At 40.7% G+C, this 23,132-nt stretch overlaps 1 protein-coding gene across 5 annotated transcripts in view; it reads left to right on the plus strand.

Annotated features, from left to right (window-relative positions):
* ARHGEF3 (Rho guanine nucleotide exchange factor 3) overlaps window positions 1-23,132 on the plus strand; it is a 349,457-nt gene that overhangs the window by 185,749 nt on the left and 140,576 nt on the right. For all 5 annotated transcript variants that reach the window (XM_058439116.1, XM_058439113.1, XM_058439114.1 and 2 more), the window contains one exon: window positions 5,563-5,625. In XM_058439116.1, coding sequence (XP_058295099.1) covers window positions 5,563-5,625 — 63 coding nt within the window. The remainder of the gene's footprint in view (window positions 1-5,562; window positions 5,626-23,132) is intronic.

The raw sequence follows: 23,132 nt of genomic DNA on the forward strand, positions 1-23,132 counted from the left end.
CATAGGGAGATCTCATCTCTATTTTTTTTTTTAATTTTTAAAAATGGAGTTGGTGCTCCCTCTCTCAATTCTCTCATTGACTTCTGGAGCTTCAGACTGGAGAAAAACAAAATGTGGATCCTCTCCCTGCTAAAACGTGAATTTAGCGAGTCAAGTTCCAGCTAAGGGCAAGTACAAGAACACAAAATCCTTTTGCTAATCTTTCCCCAAAGAAAGAGCAGATGAAAGGCAAGGCATCAAAGCCTCTGAAACCACCAAAGCTGTTTGCCAGCAAAGAGATAAATCAAAACGGTTCGAGATCTGGTTTGAATTTAATAATTACAAATGACTAATCAGGGACTATTTGCTGCCAAGTCAGGAGCTGCACTCTCTCAATCAGTATGTTTTTGCTGCTCTGGTCACCTGGTTATTAAATAGAAAAGCCCAGTGATTAAATAACAGGGTTGTTCTGACACTAATCAATTCAATCTTGGCCATTTAAAATTAAGTCAGGCTTGCAGTAGCCCTTGTCTCTGTGAAAGAAGTGGGAACGACACAGTGCAAATGTGACTGAAGGTATCCTGAGAGTGTTTGTGGATAGTCCTCTGGGACCTGGGTAGTTGGAGGGAGTCAGGCAGCGTACCAGGTCTCCTGCCCATCATTCTTCAGGATCCTCCCATCTCTAATACCCTCCCTGCCTGACTCTCAACATCAAATAACAACAAAATAATTATGCCAGCAGTGACAGCAGTAGTAATTACGGTAATAACCGCAGTAGCAATAATAATTACATTTTTCAAATCTCTTGCCCTATGTCTGGATCTGTTCGAAATATTTTATTTAATACTTGAAATAACTCCATGATGGAGTTATTCTTAAAACGAGAAAGGACCACAAAATTGATTTGGTCTAGACAGTGTGTGCTGTGGTCTTGAAGACCAGTCTCTCTAGTAGAATAAGGGTTATTTTCTTGCCATATTCCTCATGCTCAACACCTTCTGTGCAGGTCTGATGTGCCATCCCAGACTCTGGGACGGGACAGCATGGTGGGGAAGCACATAGTTTGAAGTAGGACAGACCTGGATTTGAATCCAGGCTCTGCCACTTGCTAATCATGAAACCCTGGGCAAATTCCTGCCCCTTTTTGAGCCTCCATCTCCTACTCTGTAGAATGGAGATGATAACCATTATCCACCTACCTCATGGGGTAGTTATGAGGATCGAATGAGGTCATGCATATAAGGATTTAGCTCTGTGCCTGACATGTAGTGAGCGTTCAATAGGCTGAAGCTTCCATTATTATCAGTCTGAATTATTATTATTAATAGCTACAGTGAAGTTCAAAGTGAGTGCCATAACCTGTTGCACTCTCTGCTTTCTGAGATGCTCATTTGTTTATGTCTTCGTGGCTTATTTCCAACTGGTGATTTCTTCCATGAGCTACCCTGTAGATCACTGGCATGAGGTCAACATCCCAATATTCTAGAAATCCCAGTTCCTGGGTAGAACGTGAAATGTCTGTATGTGGTGTTTCCATCTGTACGCCCTTCTTCACCAGGTCCTTTCTGTTCTCTCTTCCTGTGGCCCTCTGGAGTTGGGCAATTAGTGAAGAGGGCAAGCAAAGGGAGGAGGACCAACAGCATCAACAAAATCCAGAAATGCTATTTTAAGGGAAGCTGGCTATGTACCAGGGATTGTCCCAGGCTCTGGGACTGTGAGCATGACTGACCAAGTCCTGCCTTCATGGGCTTATGTCTCATGAAAAGGTCAACCAAAACACAGAAAACAATTAAATAAAATTATCTTTCTAAAATGGGTCTGCCCTGCTAGCCTCTGTCTTAGCACCTTATCTGACTCATTCATAACAGAGATCACAATCTGTAATTACTTTGTTTTATTTTACTCCAAACTAGTGGGCAGGGAACATGCCTGGCTTATTCGCTGCTACATCCAAGGACCCAGAATGGGGTTTTGCATGTCAAAAGTGCTCAGTGAACACAGAGAAATAAACAAGTGACTAAGTGATGGTTTGTGAAATTTTTGTTCTGAGCCCAGAGTTTAAACTTCAGGCTACTTTTTTGTTGCTGGCAGTGGTTAGTCACCTCCCTATGTAAGAAAATTGAAAAGAAAATTCATTTTCATAATTCATGCAGTTTTTATTTTATAAAACGTGTGGGTTCCTTAAGGAGATCATTCTATCCCAGATTGACTGTCTATGGCTGAGTTAAAAAGACCATTGGAGGCCATTTGTCTTCTGGATTTGACACTTGGAGCAGGTGGCAGTATCTGGCAGGAACTGGGTTGGGGGAACTCATGAGGCTTGGCTCCAAAGCTGGGTAGTGTGTTGAATTGGTCTGGAGAGGGCTGCATGCCTGTGAGGAGAGGAGCTTCTCTTATTATTCACTTTCCTGCATCAATGTGCATCTAGGCTACTGTCAACATGTCAGGTTGACAAAATTATTGAGCTCAAGGAATGGAACTGTAGCACCATAAAACTCAATAATCTGGTAATACCAAGTTGCAGCATGTATCAGTGTAGCCTATGGTCTGGGAAATTCATAACAGGAGCTGCCACTTACTGTGCACCTACTATGTGCCAGGTCTTGTCGCCCAACATCTGTGATCCTCACAGCACCCTAACGTGGAAGGCATTATTTCTCCTCTACAGATAACATCCCAGAGTCTCAACCTCCTCCTGATACCTCCCAAGATCTCAGGTGTAATACTGTAGCCTCCCAAGGCAGGAGAAGCAGAACTCAAGAAGGGCATGGGGTTACTCTAGGCAGCAGGACGCCCATGCTGCCGTGCCCCAATTCATTGCCCAGCACGTGTTGCTGATTGTGATCACAGCATTCTCTGGCTTGCTGTGCTGTGCAGTCCTTCTCAATACAGTGCTCCAAGCAGACACTACCAGACATTCTGGATAGCAAGTGAAATGTAACCTATTTGCCACCAACCTTTGAACAGTGCATGTAAAAGGATTTGCCCTGGGAATTAGAATCCTGGATTCAGAGTGTTATGTTGTAAGCATGTAACTTTGAGCAAATTGCTTCTCTCTCCTGACCTCAGTTTATTAACCAGTAGGATGGAAATTATCCCATACCATATCTGGCTCAAAAAGTCACCATATAAATATAAGCTGGTGAATTGGTTTCACTGGCTTTGAAGTGCTGTTTTTAATTGTACCTGGATGGTGAATCAATAAGGATCAGGCCCCTGTACAAACATGAAGCATCCTCAGAAATGGCAGCTGTGCCCAGAGTTGTGATCAGCATCTTCTCGAGGCTTCCCTCAAGGACCCTGAGTGGAGTATTTGACTTCCTAAAAGTCACTGGGTGAGCTTGTTAATGCAGATTCCTGGGCGTCCTCCCAAATGGCTGATTAAGCATTCCTGGGGATGGCTCCTGGCATCAGCATCTCTGAATCATACCTCAGGTGATTCTGCTGCATGCTGCACCACTGTTTCAGTGGAAAAATGTATAGATTTAGAATGCCACTGCTCTGGATAGGACCATATTGACCTTTGGGATTTTAAATATCTAGGTAGCTGCTTAGCAAAAAGAGGCCCCAATCTCTTCCCCGTCTTTGTCTGACAAACTCTTATTCGTCTTTTAGGCCTATTCAAATGCCTCCTTCTCTGGGAAGACCTCCCTCACTGTCCTCCCAGAGCCCTCCAACCCATTTTTTGAGCACCTACTGTGTACTAGGCACTCTACTAAGCTCTAAAATGCATTACTATATTTACTCCTCTTCCTTTGAGAATAGAAGCTAATGCCATCACCACCACCTCTGCTCACACCTTAGAGTTGAGAAAAGGTGGCTCAGAGAAGCAAAGTGACTTTCTCTAGGATGTTTGGCTCTTATTGCATTGTAATTCATCATAATAGGCCTGTCTCTCCTACGTGAGTGTGAGGTCCTTAACCATGAGAATTGCTGACCTTTGCATTTCTGGGAGCGAACACAGGGCCCAGCACATAGTAGATGCTCAACAAACCTTTGTTAAATTGAAGTGAAAAAATAATAGAACAATTAGTTCTGTTTGCTTTCCAGTCTCTGCCTTTGTTCAAGCTCAGAGTTCCACTAGAGGAGGAGGCTGACTTCTTTTGGGACTGAAGACTACAGATGTCTTCAGGCTCGCGTGTAACCCCATGCTGGTGATTCTGGTCTTCTGGTAGCTTTCTTCCAAGTAATATCAGAAGACCTAGCAAGTCACAGGTTAGAGACTGAAGAAACACTTGACTGATTGGTTGAGCTGGGGGTGCAGAAGAGAGGTGAATGTATCTTTAATGAGCTTTATTGTGGCTTATAGATTACATTTATTTTCTTCTTATGAAAAGAAAAAGGCCAGGCTCAATGGTTCACTCCTGTAATCCCAGAATTTTGGGAGGCCAAGGCAGGAGGATCACTTGAGCCCAGAAGTTTGAGACCAGCCTGGGCAACATGGCAAGACCCCCTCTCTACAAAAACTAAAATTAGCCCGGTAGCCCAGTGTGGTGGTGTGCTCCTGTGGTCCCAGATACTTGGGAGACTGAGGCAAGAGAATTGCTTGAGCCTAAGAGGTCAAGGCTGCAGTGAGCTGTGTTCACACCACTGCACTCCAGCCTAGGCAACAGAGGGAGACCCTGTCTCAAAAAAAAAAAAAAAAAAAGAAAAAAGGAAAAACATACTTTTTCACATCTAACTTGGCAGACTGCCCTGGTCATAAATTTATAAATTTATTTCAAATACAGTTATCTTCAGTCCAAGTAATAACTTTTTAAAAATCATATGGCTTTAGCAGGAAAGTTGGAGAAGATGTCGAAGTTTCTTTCCAACATTAGGGTTCTGTGATTACATTAGGACCCTGGATAAGGTTTAGAACAAGTTTAAATTACTTAAGTCCAAAGCAGCTCTAAAAATGGAATATCTTCAAGTGAATTAGACTTTCTTTCCAATCTAATCTCCTCTTGCAAGTTAGTCAGAATCTGAACTTTGTATCTAAATTTCTAAGCCTTGATATATGGAGACATTTAGAAAAAAATGAAACTCAAAGAGAAACAAACTATAACAGCAAGCATAAGAATAGTAACACAAACCAATTATCCTAGAGCTTAATAGTTTCTCATAACTTCTTAGGCTTTCTTAGAAGTGTTCATTTATAGGCTGGGCGCGGTGGCTCATGCCTGTAATCCCAGCACTTTGGGAAGCTGAGGAGGGCGGATCACGATGTCAGGAGTTTGAGACCAGCCTGACCAACATGGTGAAACCCTGTCTCTATTAAAAATACAAAAATTAGCCAGGCGTGGTGGCATGTGCCTATAATCCCAGCTACTCAGGAGGCTGAGGCAGGAAAATCGCTTGAACCCAGGAGGCAGAGGTTGCAGTGAGCCAAGATCACACCACCGCACCCCAGCCTGGGCGACAGAGTGAGACTCTGTCTCAAAAAAAAAAGAAGTGTTCATTTACATAGCTTGGTTAAAGGTTTTGGGTAACATGGTAGAAATGATAAGGATTGCATGTGCTATTTGATTGCTTTTTTCTTGCCTTAATCAAAGCCATAACCCCTACTTACCTTTGAACTTTGTTTTTTCATTTGTTCTGCAGCGAAAACGGAAACAGAGCACCCAAGATGAAGATGCTGTTAGCCTTTGCAGTCTCGACATAAGTGTAAGTATAGTCCTTTCTTCCCCCACTGGCGCCGAGAGCATCTCTCTTCTCCGAAGGTTATTTGTTAATAATATGCTGTGTGCTTGAAGTGGGCTTCCAGGATCTAACTATGGAAGTTGTGACCTGGGGGAAATTTTTTTAACTGAAAAACATTTTATTTCACTGGAGAAAACTGTGTGGCCAATTTAAACTTCCAAGCTAAGTTGTTTATTGCCTGTGTCTTTTCTCTCATAAAATGAATTATGAACTCAGTGCATCTGGGTAGAATCTAGATAAATAACAATGTGCTCTTTTAGAGGCTGGTTCCAGAAGATGGAACAATGTTTGTCCCCCTTTGGGGGAAGTTAGTGGCTTGGCCCAGCTCAGGCAGCTGGATGGCCCAAAGGCCAGAAGAAGACTCCAGCAGCATAGTGGAGTGAGTGGCTTTGGATCAGCAGATCTTAGTTTGAATCAAGATTCTGTACTTACCATCTGTGTGACACCTTTCCTTGCCTGTTTCCTCATCTGGAAAATAGGAATGAAAAGACTTAACCTGACAAAATTTGGGAGGGGGTCAAATAAAACAATAAAAGTGAGAATATTAAACACATTGCCTATACATACTGGGCACCCACCAAATATTTGCCTCATTGTGTTTTTTTTTTTTCTTTTTAAATCAGAATTTTATAGAAGATGCTCAAGTGTCTTGGTAGTTAACTATTGGTGATGATCAAGGTGGAAAAGCTTCCTTGGCTTTGTTTCAGAAGATGTCCTTGGATACTTAATTTCATAGCTTTCTTTGTGTGGCCACCGTGTCTCCCTACTGATGCAGTTGGGAAGCCTACCTTGGCCTCTGATGCCCTCATTATCCAGGGGCTGGGAGGTGGAGTAGGAATTCAGGCCCTCACTGGGCTCCCCTTGTCAATTCATCATCTGCACATCCCTGGGGTTTAACCACTGTGCTCTGTGGATCCATCTAACATTAGGCTGTGCTCGCTCTCCTCCATGGAGACCATGAAAGCTACTCTTATGAGATGAGAAGCCTTCCATGCTAGGAATAAAGAACTGAGTCATGGTTCTGGCTCTACCTGTAATTAACAGTGTACCTTGAACGAGTCACTTCCTTTCTCTGAACCTCTGTTTCTTCATTTGTTAAAAAAGAAAAAGAAAAAAGGTTTGGGATCAGGCCTTCTAAAACCATTGTGAAAAGGAAACTCATTAAATATGGATTGTTAGGTACTCAACTGATAACCTTATTTACCAGTGTGAACAATGTTTTTTTTAGCTATTTTTAATTACTGCAGAGTTTTCTGTGATGCAAACAGCCATGATGGAGCGAGCTTGAACCGGCACTAATTAATGTACTTGAGCATCCATTTTACCATGTGGTGTTTGTTTGTTCCAGTCTTTAGACCCTCAGATTGATGGAGTTGGGCCAGTTTACTAGGTTGCCATGGTGAACAGGACAAAAAGATGATGTTCCTCTGGGTTTTACTTTACTCATTGAATATTTTGTTATTGACAAGTGAAGTCTATGGAATTTCTCTTATCAGCAGCAAGATTTTTTTGTGTGTTTGAATCTTTTTAATTTTGTGGAAGTTTACTTTTAGAATTTAAAGATTTTCAGAATTTAAAGACTGTCAGAATTTACAGAGCCCTTAGCCACCATGTATGTATTCCAGTCCCCTCACTTTGCAAATAAAGAAGTGGAAGCCCTGGAGGTGTAATGACTCAGGCAAGACTTCCATCCAGGTCACTTCTAAGATTATGCCTTGTCTTACATTTTTCCCCAAGTATATATTGATATCCATTTTTCAGGAAAGCATGTCTCTAGATGCTTTCTACTGAAGAACCACTAACATTGTATTAAAGGACTATTTACAATTATGAATTGTGATTTGATTTTTGTCTTGATTGTCATCAATGGCCTTGACTTCCCATCAAGGTCACAAGACTGTGGATAATTTGGCTTCTTTTCTCCTTGTGCAGCTTTGGATGATATTTCCTTTTTTCTTAACCATCTCATATATTATGTTTTGTCACAGTAAAGAGACTTGTATAGAAGATAAATCTACCCCATTATCACCAATGTGGCTGATCCCTATGCTTAGGGACTCAGCTCTAGACAGACTCATTTCTGATTTACCTGGCATTTTTCCTGAATCTTGGCAAACAGGGCTGAGTTTCCTCCATTTATTGCCACATAGTATTATAATAATTGCAGAAATTGGAAGAATTCTAGAAGCTGTTGGAGGAACATGAAAACTGCTGTTTTGCAGATGCCACTGACCATTAGAGTCATATGGAGATGACAGAGGGTGTGACAGATCCAGATGTGGCCATGGAGGGAGTGTGACTAAATTTCAGTAACTTTCTCCCAGTAGGCACTCAGGAGAGATGAGTTGAATGGAATTAAATGGTAGATAGAGCCACACAGGAGAAGATGTTTTGCCATAAAGGCAACAATGGTGAAATGAATATCTGAATCCAATAAATTAATTGCTCTAATAAGTAAATGGCCTCTGTGGGCTACTCGAAGGAACTTTATCTTTGTGCATTTAAATGATGATATCTAATAGAGTCACTGTCCCTGAACTAACTGGCAGTATTACTGAAGAGTTGTCTTTGGACTGTTTCTATGTGTAGTGGAAAGTATCTTTAAAAAAAGAAAAAAAAGGTGGGTCCCAATGGATGACTCATACTAGAGGATGTGAGGGTTTGGGAAAGTAATATGAGTAACTCTCAATTTTTATTCCATTTAATAAGTTGTAAGACATTTCGTCAGATGTGTGCTTTGAACAAGAAATTGCGAGATGAGGGGACAGGTCTTTGGGGATCATAGTCAAGTTTTCATTGAGTCCCAGCCCAATGCTAGATACACAGTAAATTCTTGATAAATACTGTTGATGGGTTAAAAAACAAAACAGTGAACTCGCCTAATGTATACGTCTTTTAAAGAAATATATCTGGGACTTAAAGTTGAGAAATATTAACACAGACTATATCCCCCTTTGATTAAAAAGTAAATGCCCTATAGCAGCGGTCCCCAACCTTTTTGACACCAGGGGCTTGTTTCGTGGAAGACAGTTTTCCCCTGACCGGTTGGGTAGGGGATGGTTTCAGGATGATTCAAGCACTTTATATTTATTGTGTACTGTATTTCTATTCTTATTACATTGTAATACATAATGAAATGATCATACAACTAATCATAATGTAGAATCAGTGGGAGTCCTGAGCTTGCTTTCCTGCAAGTCCCATCTGGGGGTAACGAGAGATAGTGACAGATCATCAGGCATTAGAATCTCATAAGGAGCCAAAACCTAGATCCCTTGGATGCACAGTTCACAATAGGGTGTGTGCTTCTATGAGAATCTAAAGTCTCCACGGCTGATCTGACAGGAGGCGGAACTCAGGCGGTAATGAGAAAGATGGAGGGTGGCTGTAAATACAGATGAAACTTTGCTTGCTTGCTTGCCTGCCGTCCTCTCACCTCTTACTGTGCAGCCTGATTCCATGGCCCTGTAGAATGTTTGTTGTTATCATAACTCAGACACCCTTCAGGATGACTGACGTTGTTCTTACAGAACAGGGATCCTCGATTGTTTGGGGGGGGATGCATCACTTACTCTTTTGGGAATCTGGTGATAGCACAGGAAATTTTACAAGACCGATGTGTGATTTCAGGGGATTCATGGATCCCAGCCAAGACCCCATGTTAAGAGTTTCTCTTACGGAGGAAACTGGAAGGGTCTTAAAGCTCGGTGATGGGTGACGTATCTCCAAATAATTTTTTTCTGACCCTCCACTCCCAGCACTTGGTGGAAAATGAATTCTGACTGGAGAGTTCGCGCTAGTTGATGATATAATCGGTCACTATTTTTTCCCACCGCCTCACCCAATCCCCTGACTGGGCCCCCAGCTTCCTGGTGGGTTAGAACACAAACTATTTCTCAGGGAAAATAAAAAGCAACGTACACTTTTGAGAGCAATCTGCCGAGTGGAGAAGGCTCCCAGCAGCCACCTACAAATCTCCTCTCACGTCAGAGGATATGAGTAGGATGGTTTCAGGGAGCTTGCCTCCCCCACAGCACTTTTCTAGTTTAAATTGTAACGGGCGAGAGACACTGTAGCTCATGTCACCACAGGAAAGGCCCCTGGTGCCAGAGCTCCTGCTGCAGAGCACAGCTCAGCACCAGACATTCTTTCTCATAAAACAAATGAGCTCTGGGTGGAAATAAAAATAGCCTTCAATGATAAAGTAATGTAAAAATAAAAAGGAATATATGTTCTCTAGAAAAATTGGAAAATGTGAATAATAGTTTGACAATCCCACCTCAGAGCCATAGCTACATTTTGATGTATTTCCTTCCTGTCATTATATACAAACCTTTAAATTTTTTTCATTGTGAAATATTTCAGACATACAAATGGTATAAAGATAATAGAAAACCCCATGTAGCTACCAATGCAACTGAAGAAATACGCCTTTAACAGTGATGCCAAAGACCCTTGCAAAACCTTTGCTTTGTGGAGTTTGATGTTTATTTCTGCTTTGCATGCCCATAAACTTGCTATGGACATATATCTCTAAATAGCATGTATATTTTTAACCAGCTTTTAAAATTTATATAAGCATACACAGTTTTTAAAAATTGAGATCGGGCGGGCACAGTGGGCCTATAATCCCAGCACTTTGGGAGGCTGAGGTGAGAGGATCACTTGAGCCCAGAAGTTCGAGACCAGTCTGGGCAACACAGGCAGACCCTGTTTCTACAAAAAAAATAAAAAATTAGCCAGGTATGGTGATGCATGGCTGTAGTGGCCGCTACTTGGGAAGCCGAAGTGGGAGGATCGATTGAGCCTGGGAGGTTGCTGCAGTGAGCTGTGATTGTGCTGCTGCACTCAAGGCTGGGTGACAGAGAAAGACCCTATCTCAAAAAAAAAAAAAAAAAGGATTATAGTACAAATTAATTTATTCATGAATTTTTCACTTACTATATCATGAACATGTCATCATATTATGAAATATTCTGTAAGAATATTATTTTTAATAACGATAGAGTACTTTATCAAATGTGTTCATTTAAATCTATTCCACCGACCCTTTACTGGGTATTTAGGTAAGTTCCAACTTTTCACTATTATAAGTAATGCTGATGGGCATCCAGGAACATGTTTGTGTAATCTCTTTTATCAGTAGGATAAAGTTTGAGATATGAAATTCCTGGCTAAAAGAGTATGAATATTTTTACAATCTGTGAACAGGTTTATCCTCTGCTTCTGGCAGTGAAGTGGAAATGAAGTTTAGAGCTGTTGAGTATCTTGTGTGGAATCTCACAGGCATGGGAGATTGTTTTCAGCTTTCCCTGGCCCTTCTCTCTTCCCACTGCGTGGCCAGTCCCCTGCTAAGACTATGACTTGAGATGGGACATTTACTCCCCCCCTCCACCCATCCTGCCACCCTTTAGGAGAGCCCCTGACAGGGCCCACACTCCTCTCTTGACTGGTGGGGATGGAGCTGGTGGCAATGGAGCTGGTGGTGGGGCATCTTTTCTATGTTGGTGGGGCTTTCCCATGGGAGCACATGGCTGGACCATCACTTGGGGTGGGATAGGATTGGGGTTCACATTCTTCCTGCATTTTTTTTGTTTGCTGATGTGCAACCATCAAGATGAGCCCTGTTTAATCTCCTGGCAAGGAATACTTGGGAAGAATGTGCTCACAGCTCTCAGTGCTTTTGAGATCCATGTATTGTTGATGTTACAACCATTCTTCTGTCCCCTTTGAGAAATCTACACAGAAATCCACGTGGCAAATGTTTGAATCTCACCCCTTCCCTCTCTTCCCAAGGGGAGTAGTTGAGGAAGAGCTGAGCTATGGTCTGCCAACACTGGAGGAGGTTCTTCTGGAGCTCACTAACATGACTGCAAGACCCTCATTGAGGCCGAGTAGTATTCAGCAGCTCTGTGGCCTCCTCACTGGCCTCCCTACCTCTTTGTAGTCTGCCCTCCATGCATCAGCCAGGGGCATCTTTCCAAGTGTAAATTTTATCTTGTCATGCCTGCCTCCAGGTTCCCAGACTGTGCTTCCAAAGTCTTGCACCGTCTGGCCCCTGCCCACCTCCTGAACCACTCCCTTCCACCTTTTACACATGCAGGCCAACCATGCTGGTTTTCTTCCAATTTCTCAAACTCGTCATGCTCCATCTTGTCCCTGGGCCTCTGCACGTGCTATTCTCCTGTGTGTGGAATGCATGCTGTTTCTTCTTCTCCCCACATTTCACCTGGCTCATGCCCCCTTACCCTTCATATCTTGCTCTCCTCTAAGAAGCTCCCAGACTTCCCAGGACTCCTTTATAGCTCTCCCTCCAGCCATTCCCTACCACCACCACCACCACCCCACTCTCACAAGCTTGTGTCCCCGTCCTAGCCTTTATCACCCAGCATTGTGATGCCTGCTTCCATTTCACCTTCAGAGGCAGGCTGTGAGCCCCTCACAGGGAGGGCTGTGTTCCACTCTTGTTACATCTCCAGCACCTGGCACAGGGCCTTGCCCATAGCAGGTGCTGAATAAACATTAAATGAAGGTATGCTTGAAGTTTCTTCTATTGTATGAATAATTGAAAGAAAGGGACAGATAAATGTTAGAAAAGTCAGTAGCATTTCAAAAAAAGGGGGATTGGGATAGAATTTTTAAAATTTAAGGCAGAAGATGAGATGAACATATTTATCTCAGATGTGTGATGCCAGGAAGTCTTTTGGACTTCAATCACTCGGGGTACAAAAGGCTGTTTCTGATTTTTGTTATAGTATATGGTATAGATGTGATCTGTTTGTAAGTTCACCAATAGCCTGTGAATTCCCTCAAAGCAAATACATAGTGTCCATCATAGATGCTCCACAAATATGTCTAGGATGGGTGAATGAATGAATGAATGAATGAGTCTCAGATTGAGTTACTTATATGGGTGTTTCTGAGATGCTCAGTATTATTCTTACTAGCATGGTTTTCCTTGGATTAATATTAATCAGAATTTCAGGGAGGAAGGGACCAAGTTGCTAGAGTCCTAACTTATGTAGCATGGCTGTGAGAGACTCATCAGATACGTAGTGACAAGAGCAGCTACTGTTGATTTAGTGCTTACTATGTGATGGGCACTGTGCCATTATACATTTTATTATTTAATCCTCATATTACCCCTTTAGAGGTGAGGCAAACGGAGTGGATAGAAGTTATAAACTTGCCTGAGGCCTTACAGCTAGCAAATACCATAGCTTTTGGATCTGAGTCCCAGGCCTGTCCTCCCAATCACAGTGCTAATTATAGTTATTACATTAGTAAATAGCGTACTATATAGCATGCTAACATGAATTAAGCATTCATATGCTCTGTGCTTTCCAAATACCTCATTAAATTCTCACAGTGGTATGGTCCTGTGACAATGGAATGTATTATACCCTTTCTGCAGATGAGACAACTGAGAGTCAGAGAGATAAACAATTAGTCCAAAGTCACAGTATGTAAATTTAAGCCCAGGATGGTTCGATTCCACAGCCTCCCCACACCACCTCCAGGACAGGAGAGGAGAAGAAAGCTTTTGGCTCCCTGGCTTTCAGTGCTGGATGATGTTTAGTGCTTTTAGCTGGTCTTATTGGCAAAGTTGCTTTGAGGTTTATGACAGGCATCCCCAAATTTCCATTAACTGTGCACTCCAGTCATTTATCCTGTCATGTGCATGCCCAAAGCACAAGCATTGATATAGAAGAGGGGGAAAAAAGCTTTCCTGTCTCAGTTAAGCTAAATGGTGTTTCATTGCCAGGATATGTTAAACCAGGCACGGAATAGCAGCGAGATTTATTTTATCTCTGCACAGCAGAGTCCAGATAATTAAAAAAGATACCATTTCTGTGGTTTTGTTTCTCTTGGTCTGTTCTGGAACTTGCTAACTGGGGAGATTAGCCTCGCCCTGGCCAGCATGGGGCCTTGATGAATTATGTGGGAGAGGTTAATAATGCTCTTATCACCGAGGAGACCAGGCCTCTAGCTGAGATTGGGTCTTCATTAGCACATGCTTATATTTAACCTGTTGGCATTTTTTTTGTTTGTTTTGGATTTATGGTCTATTTTTGCTGTCTGTGAAATTGTTTGGGCCTAAGGTAGCAGATATGCTATGTTTGGTCCAATGGTTGTTCTGACGCTGCCATCTCTGATGGCAAATTTACTTGTGCTTTGAGCGTTCACATAGACACATTGCATCTTGCTTTTGGCCTAATAGATTAGGTGGTAGATGATAGTTGCTGTGATCTTTTATCTTTGACTCACTTCTTGAAAAGCACAGTGACAAAGAAATTCCAAGGAGCTTCAGGACACACTCTCGGATGTGAATGATACAATAAAGTGTAAGTCAGCATATTCACCTTTTCCCATTCCCCCTCAAAGTGACCTTGATGCGGCGTTTGTGCCCCAGAACACCTGTTTGTTGGGATTTATCACCAGAATTACAAACTTCAGGAGGTTAGAGAGTGAACATCATTCTGTACCTGTTTCCTCACCTGTAAAACAGAAATCGTAACAATGCCCTGCCTTAAAGTTGTAAGGATAAAAATGAGTTAATTCATGCCAGGTGAGATGGCTCACACCTATAATCCCAACACTTTGGGAGGCTCAGGCTGGAGGATTGCTTGAGCCCAGGAGTTCGAGAACAGCCTGGGCAATATAGTGAGACCTCATCTCTACAAAATAATTTATGTAGCCATTAAAAAAGAATGAGATCATGTCCTTTGCAGGGACATGGATGGAGCCATTATCTTTAGCAAACTAACGCACGAACAGAAAACCAAATACCATGTTCTCACTTATAAGTGGGAGCTAAAAGATGAGAACACATGGACACATAGAGGGGAACAACACAAACTTGGGCTATCAGAGAGCAGAGGGTGGGAGAAGGGAGGAGGGAGAGGATCAGGAAAAACAACTAATGGGGTACTAGGCTTAATATTTGGGTGATGAAATAATCTCTACAACAAACCCCCATGACACATGTTTACCTATGCAACAAACCTGACATATAAGCCTGAACTTAAAAGTTAAAAAAAAATGAACACATAGCACAAAAGTAAAACTTGTTTGAGGTTTTAAAAAAATAATAAATTTAAAACTTAGCTGAGTGTGGTGGCATGCACCTGTAGTCCTAGCTACTTGGGAGGCTGAGGTGGGAGGATCACCTGAGCCCAGGAGGCAGAGATTGCAGTGAGCTAAGATCATACCACTGCACTCCAGCCTAAGTGTTAGAGCAAGATCCTGTCTTTATTTAAAAACAAACAAATAATAAAATAAAAAGTTAATTTATGTAAAGTATTTAGTACCTGGCCTATCGTGAGCACAAAAAAATAACTATTGTTGCTATTGATTTTATTATACAAAATCAACTTTATGGTTAAGTTCGAGGGTCTTTGTTATTAATACAAATATTCCTTAAATAGAATTGATCATGTAATTTTAAAAAGCAGTATATGAGGCCAGGCACAGTGGCTTACACCTATAATCTCAACACGTTAGGAGGCTGAGGCGGGTGGACTACAAGGTCAGGAGTTCGAGACCAGCCTGGCCAACATGGTGAAACTCTGTCTCTACTAAAAATACAAAAATTAGCTGCGCGTGGGGGTGCATGCCTGCAATCCCAGATACTCGGGAGGCTGAGGCAGGAGAATCGCTTGAACCAGGGAGTGGGAGGTCGCAGTGAGCCAAGATCGTGTCACTGCACTCCAGCCTGGCAACACAGCAAGACTCCATCTCAAAAAAAAGAAAAGTATATGAAAAGAGGTATATAAGGATTTTTATTACAGCATTGTTTATGATAGCCAAAACTGGAAACAGCATGAATATCCAAATTATATAGACTTGTAAATGCCTTCAGAATATAAGTGTAAAATGCAGTTACAGAACACATGCTATATACGTTATGCTCCTATATGTTTATATACTTTTATCTATATAAAGGAAGAAGTATGGAAGAGCATATGCTGTATTGTGCATAGTCCTTAGACTGGGAGAATGGAATTGTGGGGATGAGGAGATTAAGTTGTAAGGATTCCTGAGCTTTGGTATTTTGCAAAACCTATGAACACCCCTTTCCCCACAAAGACTGTTTATATGTGCCCAAAGCAAAATTCACAAGGTTACAGCAAACCAGTTATGTTGAAATATAGTTATAAAAATATTTAAAAACAAATTTGTGGTTAGAGCATGTGCTTCTTAATGCATTAAGTAACATCTGGCAACAAGTCTAATAACTAATACACCTTCAGTGATATGATAAGAATAAGAATAAATGATATTTTGAAATACCTACACCAACTACACTGTCATTTGAAAGTATAGTGATTTCTATGTTGACAGTCACAGATCTGAGAACGCTTCTGTGATTTGTAGCCTCCATTCATACTGGAAAGAAATACTAAATTTCAATCTTGGTGAAAATAAAGATGTATCTCATTTTTCCATCTAAGCTTGAAGATGCCCTGAATTTTATTCAGTGAACTCTTGAGGGTCTGAAAATTCTAGATTATGAATCCCTGCTTAAGACACTCAATCTGTTATGATAAGCTTTTCTATTATATTACATTTGTAATACAAATGACTGCAAAAAATATAAGAATAATAGATTTTGATCTGTTGGTATATGAGATTATTAGTGTTAGTAAAGGTAAGAATGTAAAACATTATATAAAAGTTGTTTTTAGGAAGACCATGTAATAGTCATGAAATCAGTGCTCAGCACTTGGTGTTTAGATTTTTCCTTGACAACAGCTTAGCTTACCGGTCCTTCACATTGCTTTTTTTAACCTTTGTTTTTTGTTTTTGTTTTTAGTTTTTAGTTTTTTTATGCTTCATCTGCCCATCTACACATTGCTTTTTGAAACAGATAACTTGAGCCAACTCAGTATTTTAGTAGAAAATCTTTTCTGCTTCTTCTACTGTTGAAAAAATAATTTGGGGATAGAAAAATATTTTATTTTTTAGAGATGAATATGGACGTGTTTAGGGGTAAAATGTCATGGTAACTTTCATTTACTGTCAAATTCTTTAGCGTAAAATATAAAGTGAATATTTTAAAGAGAAAAACAATTTTATTTTTAATTATACAAGTAACACTGTATACATTCTCATCATTTAAAAATCAAACAGCAGAGATAGAGCTAACAGTAGCTCCACCATGCCCCAGTCCCACTTACCTCCTTAGGTGTAATAATCAGTTTACTGTCTCCTTCCAGATATTTAGATAGAGTTAGATAGATAGATAAATATGTAAAAATTAGTTTGTGATGGCTTTTAAGGACACGTTGTCATTGTTTTTATTTTAATTTTCAACTTGCTTTTTTTCCCTTTTAATAGATTTTATTTATTTATTTATTGCTGTGAGAAGAGATAGTATATTGAAAGCTATTCAGTTACAGAATAGGACATCCTCAGAAAGCAAAAGGAGGAATGCCTTGTCTTTAAGTTTTTCTTCTATATAGGGTAGACTTTACTTTTTTTTTTAGAGCAGTTTTAGATTCACAGCAAAATTAGACAGAAAGTACAGAGCATTCCCATATGCCCCCAAGTCGATGTATACATAGTCTCCCCCGTTATCAACAGTTTCCATCAGAGTGGCACATTTTTCACAATTGATGAACCTCCACTGACACATCATCTTTCAACCAAAGTTTGTAGTTTACATTAGAGTTCACTTGTGGTTTTGTACATTCCATGGGTTTGTACAAAAGTGTAATCACACATATCCACCATTATGGTTTCATACAGAATACTTCCACTGCCGTGAAAATCCTCTGTTCCACCTATTCATCTCCCCCTTCTCACTAACCTGTGGCAATCACTGATCTCTTTACTCTCTCCATACTTTTGCCTTTTTCAGAATGCCATATAGTTGGAAGCATACAGTATATAGCCTTTTCAGATTGACTTCTTTCACTTAGTAATATGCATTTATGGTTTTTCCATGTCTTTTCACGACTTGGCAATTCATTACTTTTTTATCACTAAAAACTATTTTATTGTATAGATGTCCCACAGTTTGTTTATCCATTAATTTAGTGTAAGTTATATCTTATTCTCTTAAAATGCTGCTTATTATTGCATAAAACAGATGGGTATAGTTTATTTTTAATGCGGTTCTCTACTGAGAAACATTTTTGTTGTGTCCAATACTTCCCAGTAACAAACAATGACTATCTCTACACCCCAGAGCAAGTAGTAAGGTACACTTCATTTAAATGACAGTGTTTGCAACTCTTAAACTTATATATCCAGAAGTATATTCCTTCTGGGTCATGCATAATTTAAAATATATATATATAAATTGTGGTTGTGAATTTAAAGAATGTTATATTGACAAGTTTTACCTTTCGACTGCCTTAAAGTGTTTTCAGTTTATCATTAATACTATTTTGACTGAGATTTTTGCTGTAAGAAGTCACTAGAAAATAATACTTTTGTTTCTGATTTTTTTTCTAGGCTGTAGCCTGGGTCTGTCCACCTGAAAATTATGTAAATAATATTGGTTAGGAAGTTTCATCTGGGCTTCCATGCCCAGCTAATTGAGTTTACCCCTAAATGACTTATGTAATTATATCAAGCCTCATCTTTGATCTGGTTATATATTCCTGGTTTCAATTGCAGAAGCTGTTTGTCTGTTTTTCTTTTCTCAATTGTGTCTGATACCTGTTCTCTATGAAGAGAAGGAGATGTGTTGACTTTTGCCCTTGATCTTACCATGCATAGAATTTTACATTACTTGACGGACACTGAAATTCTTGGGTAACTTCAGAGAAATGTTAAAAGAATGAAGTGACCAGGAGAATTCTCATAGTTTGTGTGTCTTCCTCTACCCTGCTGTTTAACTTACCCTGCGATGTGCTGATCATTTTACGGAGAGAGCTGACTCAGTGCGAGCAGGTGGTTTCTCTATAAGCATAACGTTCATGACTGGTATTGAAGGTGAAACATTTGAAATGAAATCATGGGCTTATCTTCAGTGGTCACAATGCCAGGTTTGGATTAACTCCTTAGCAATCCTGCAGGAAAACCTGAATGGGTTTATTCCCAACAGACTGACCTTTTCCCCTTATAATACTGTAAATGGAACTTTTTTTTTTAACTCCTCACGTACCTCAAAATATCAATTTCCAAAACTGGAATCCTCTACTTAGCACTAAAATCAATAAATCTAAAGAGCTTCTTTATCTTTATTTGGCAGAGGAAAGGGATGGTTTTGCTGGCCAGCTCTATATAAATTTCATCGAAGAAAATGTGTATTATTTTAGAATTAATGAGTTAATTTGTTCATTCTTTAGTGCATTCACTTAGTGCATCCACTAATTCAATCAACTGGCATTTACTGAGCTCTGCCATACGTCATACACGGGCCACTGAAAGAAGCTAAACTTAAGACTCATTCATCTGCAGACAAGTGGGGGTTGCACTTTGCTTCTGAAACAAGTTAACCAAGCACAGAGAAGGCGCATCTAAGCTGTACCCATGGTTGTTTTTCTCCTTTCTCCAAAGGATCAATTCTGACTCTTGGTTGGTTTTGAAAGAAATTTTACTATGGATTCTTTTCTGGTAATATTTTTCTCTCTTAGAATATCCTTGAAATTGGCTGGGCGCAGTGGCTCATGACTGTAATCCCAGCACTTTGGGAGGCTGAGGCAGGCAGATCACCTGAGGCCAGGAGTTCGAGACCAGCCTGGCCAACATGGTGAAACCCCGTCTCTACTAAAAATATAAAAATTAGCCGGATGTGGTGGCACACACCTGTACTCCCAGTTACTTGGGAGGCTGAGGCAGGAGACTTGCTTGAACCCAGGGGGGTGAAGGCTGCAGTGAGCCAAGATCGCACCACACTGCACTCCAGCCTGGGCGACAGAGCGAGACTCTTGTCTCGGAAAAAAAAAAAAAAAGAATATCCTTGAAATTAACTTATTTGCTTTTAGCTGGTTAACTCAAAGGTTCAGTCGGGAAGGTACTTCACTTTATTTTATGTAAAAGCCAACCTTGAGCAATTATACTTTGTGGTGGGCTTTGCATCTGTCTTCTCCTTACAGTTAGGCATTGGGTTTCAAAGAAACATTACTAGGATTTTTTACATCTAGAGAGGACCTTTCATTTTGTTCATGTGGAGTGGTTGTGGGGTACTGTTCCATTTTAGGGAGAACGAGGTTGTTTTAAATGAGACACTTTTGTAAATTGTTATTAGTAGAAGTATTTAACAAAATGCCTCTGCTATTGATTTTATTCTGTAAAGTTTCATTCATATTCAAGCAGATGTGATCAATGGGGTGATGGTTTGATAAATAGAGCCAGAATCACACCATTATCACTTCCTCCAGATGGTCATGCCCTCTTCATCTCCACAGTGGCTGGATGTCTAGGGCATTCCAACCTGGTCTTCCTCATTTTCCTTCAGTTCTCTGCTCAGATGTTCTTAGACTTCCTCTGTCCCGCTATGTGAAATAGCATTTCCAGGCCAAGCGCGGTAGCTTACACTTGTAATCCTAGCACTTTGGGAGGCTGAGGCGGGAGGATTGCTTGAGCCCAGGAGCTTGAGACCAACCTGAGCAACACAACGAAACCCTGTCTCTATGAAAAATATAAAAATTATCCAGGCATGGTGATGTGCCTGTGGTCCTAGCTACTTGGGAGGCTGAAGCAGGAGGACCGCTTGAGCCCAGGAGGTTAAGGCTGCAGTGGGCCGTGATTTCTCCACTGCACTCCAGCTTGGGGGACAGAGCAAGAACTTGTCTCAAAAAAAAAAAAAAAAAAATATATATATATATATATAATATATATATATATATACACACACACATATATATGTATATATACACATATATATGTGTATATATATATATATATATAGCATTTTAATTCCTCAGCACTCCCCTCTCTTCTTATCTGACTTTATTTTTTCTTCATAGCCTTTGTCATCACCTGCCACATTATGTATTTTTAAAATGTATTATATTTGTCTCTTCACAGTAGAATATAATTTTTATTTTGTTGTTTTTGCCATATTATGAACATCTGGGACAGTGTCTGGCATCGTGTGTGCAATAAACATTTGTTGGATAAATGATTGAGTGGCCACTTGGTTGTTCATATGTTACATGCTGTCTTTGGAAGGTTACTGTAAACATGAACTGGATTTACCTTGGCAACATTTTAAGAACATGTCTTCCTCTATGTACATATTTGCCTTCCCTCATTTTTAAAGAAAACCAGTACAACAAAAGGCAAAATCAAGGTCTACCTGAAGAGACCTTGTGATATACAAAGCAAGATAGGTAAAAATAATGCCAGGCTTTTATGAGCTAATAAATAAGTCAGGCTAAAGACAAGAGGATAGAAGGAATGTGAAATGTACACATGATCTCATATGGATGTGGAATTGTTAACACCAGTGCTTTCACATTTAACTTAGTTGGTATGGAAAGATCTCTCAGGATAGTGGTAGGAATGGAAATTTTTTCTGTTAAAATGAAAAACATCCCACTTTTGAAGTCTCAATTCCTTTCCACTTAACGGCTGTTTATTGAGTGCACAACACTATGCCTGGTGCCCACCATGTGGTTACAGAATGAAAGATGCTTGTAAGGAGTTATCAATCAACTTACATTGCTTGTTTATCCAAACTTGTGGAAAGGAATATATTCTAGATGATATAGAAATGGCAGAGTACCAGTACATCTTTTATATCTCACCCAGAATATGTTCTGGCTGTTATATTGAAATATGAGTAAGCCTTGCCGCCTGAGCATTCTCAATATTGTGAAAAAAATACAGGAGCCACTTTGAGGAGACCCAGCACTGTTGGAGGTAGGAATGTGCCAGGTTCTCCCTGCTGGACAAGGTGGAATGCTTCCCTGCTTTCCCTCCAGGGTGAGTGGAGCAGCCTCCCCTAGGAACGTGACGCAGGGCACCGGTCATACCAACCCACCATCTTTAGTCTCCCTTTTACCCTGTGTGTTTAGCTTATTTTACTTGGAAAAGGTAAATAAGGTTTTGGTTGAAAATACCTTTTATTGATTATAAGCTTCCAAGACAGGGAAAAACTAAACAGGAGGTGCTGAATGGACCTGAAAATGGACTTGATGATCTACTCAGCTTAATCATGCTAATAAAGAAAGGTGGGGTTTGTTTTGTTTTGTTTTGTTTTGTGTTTTGAGACAGGATCTCACTCTGCCACCCAGGCTGGAGTACAATGGCATGATCACAGCTCACCTCAGCCTTGACCTTCTGGGCTCAAGCAATCCTCCTGCCTCAGCCTTCTGAGTAGCTCGGACCACAGGTGCAGGCCACCACACTTGGCTAATTTATTTCTTTTTTTTTTTTTTTAATTTGCAGATAACCCAAAAGGCAGATGATTTACCTACGGCTAACAGAAGTGATTGCACTTTGAACAGGATGTCTGTCTTACTTTGGGCTGTTACAACAAAATACCATAGCCTGGGTGGCTTATAAGCAACAGAAATTGATTTCTCATAGTTTTGAAGGCTGGAAGTGTGAGATCAGGGTTTCCAGCTCTGGTGAGGGCCTTCTTCTGGGTTGTAGAGTGTGCCACTCTCATGACCTACACACTTCCCAAGAGCCCCACCTCCTAATACCATTACATTAAGGGTAGAATTTCAACATATGAATTTCAGGGGGACACAAATATTCTGTTCATAACAATGTCCAAGCTCACAGATCACGCCTCACTAGCCACCTGCCTAAATGTCATTAAAGCCACAGTAATTTACTAACTTCCATAGAGGAGAGAAAAACCTTTTAAAAACATATTTTTTAACATGGTTTGGATACAGTGAGTTTTCACAAATTTGAATATTATGTGTAACTGAAAAACATTGGCTTTAAAAAATTATAAATTATCTTCCTTTACATTTGATATTTCATGTGGTTTTGCCTTCACATAGAAAAGAAGGTTTCGGCCGGGCGCGGTGGCTCACGCCTGTAATCCCAGCACTTTGGGAGGCGGAGGCTGGCGGATCACGAGGTCAGGAGATCGAGACCATCCTGGCTAACACGGTGAAACCCCGTCTCTACTAAAAATACAAAAAATTAGCTGGGCAAGGTGGTGGGCGCCTGTAGTCCCAGCTACTCGGGAGGCTGAGGCAGGAGAATGGCGTGAACCCCGGGGGGGCGGAGCCTGCAGTGAGCCGAGATCACGCCACTGCACTCCAGCCTGGGTGAAAGAGTGAGACTCCTTCTCAAAAAAAAAAAAAGAAAAGAAGGTTTCATTATAAGCACGTTTCTGATGTGCATTTCTCATAGCTGTTGACAACTTGCTGTGTTTTGCTCTGCTCTGTTTGCCGTAGCGGAATCATTTTCCTTTCTGACCAATCCGTGCACTGCGGTAGCGTGTTCTCTTCTAGGTTGCTATTTAAGTTTTTTTATGTGCCTCGATGATGTTCCCTCTCTGTAATACAACCGGAAATTGAGGCTGCGATTTCATTTAAATTATTGTC

This window comes from Hylobates moloch, unplaced genomic scaffold (assembly GCF_009828535.3).
Source record: "Hylobates moloch isolate HMO894 unplaced genomic scaffold, HMol_V3 SCAFFOLD_5, whole genome shotgun sequence".
In the NCBI taxonomy this organism is placed as follows: domain Eukaryota; kingdom Metazoa; phylum Chordata; class Mammalia; order Primates; family Hylobatidae; genus Hylobates; species Hylobates moloch.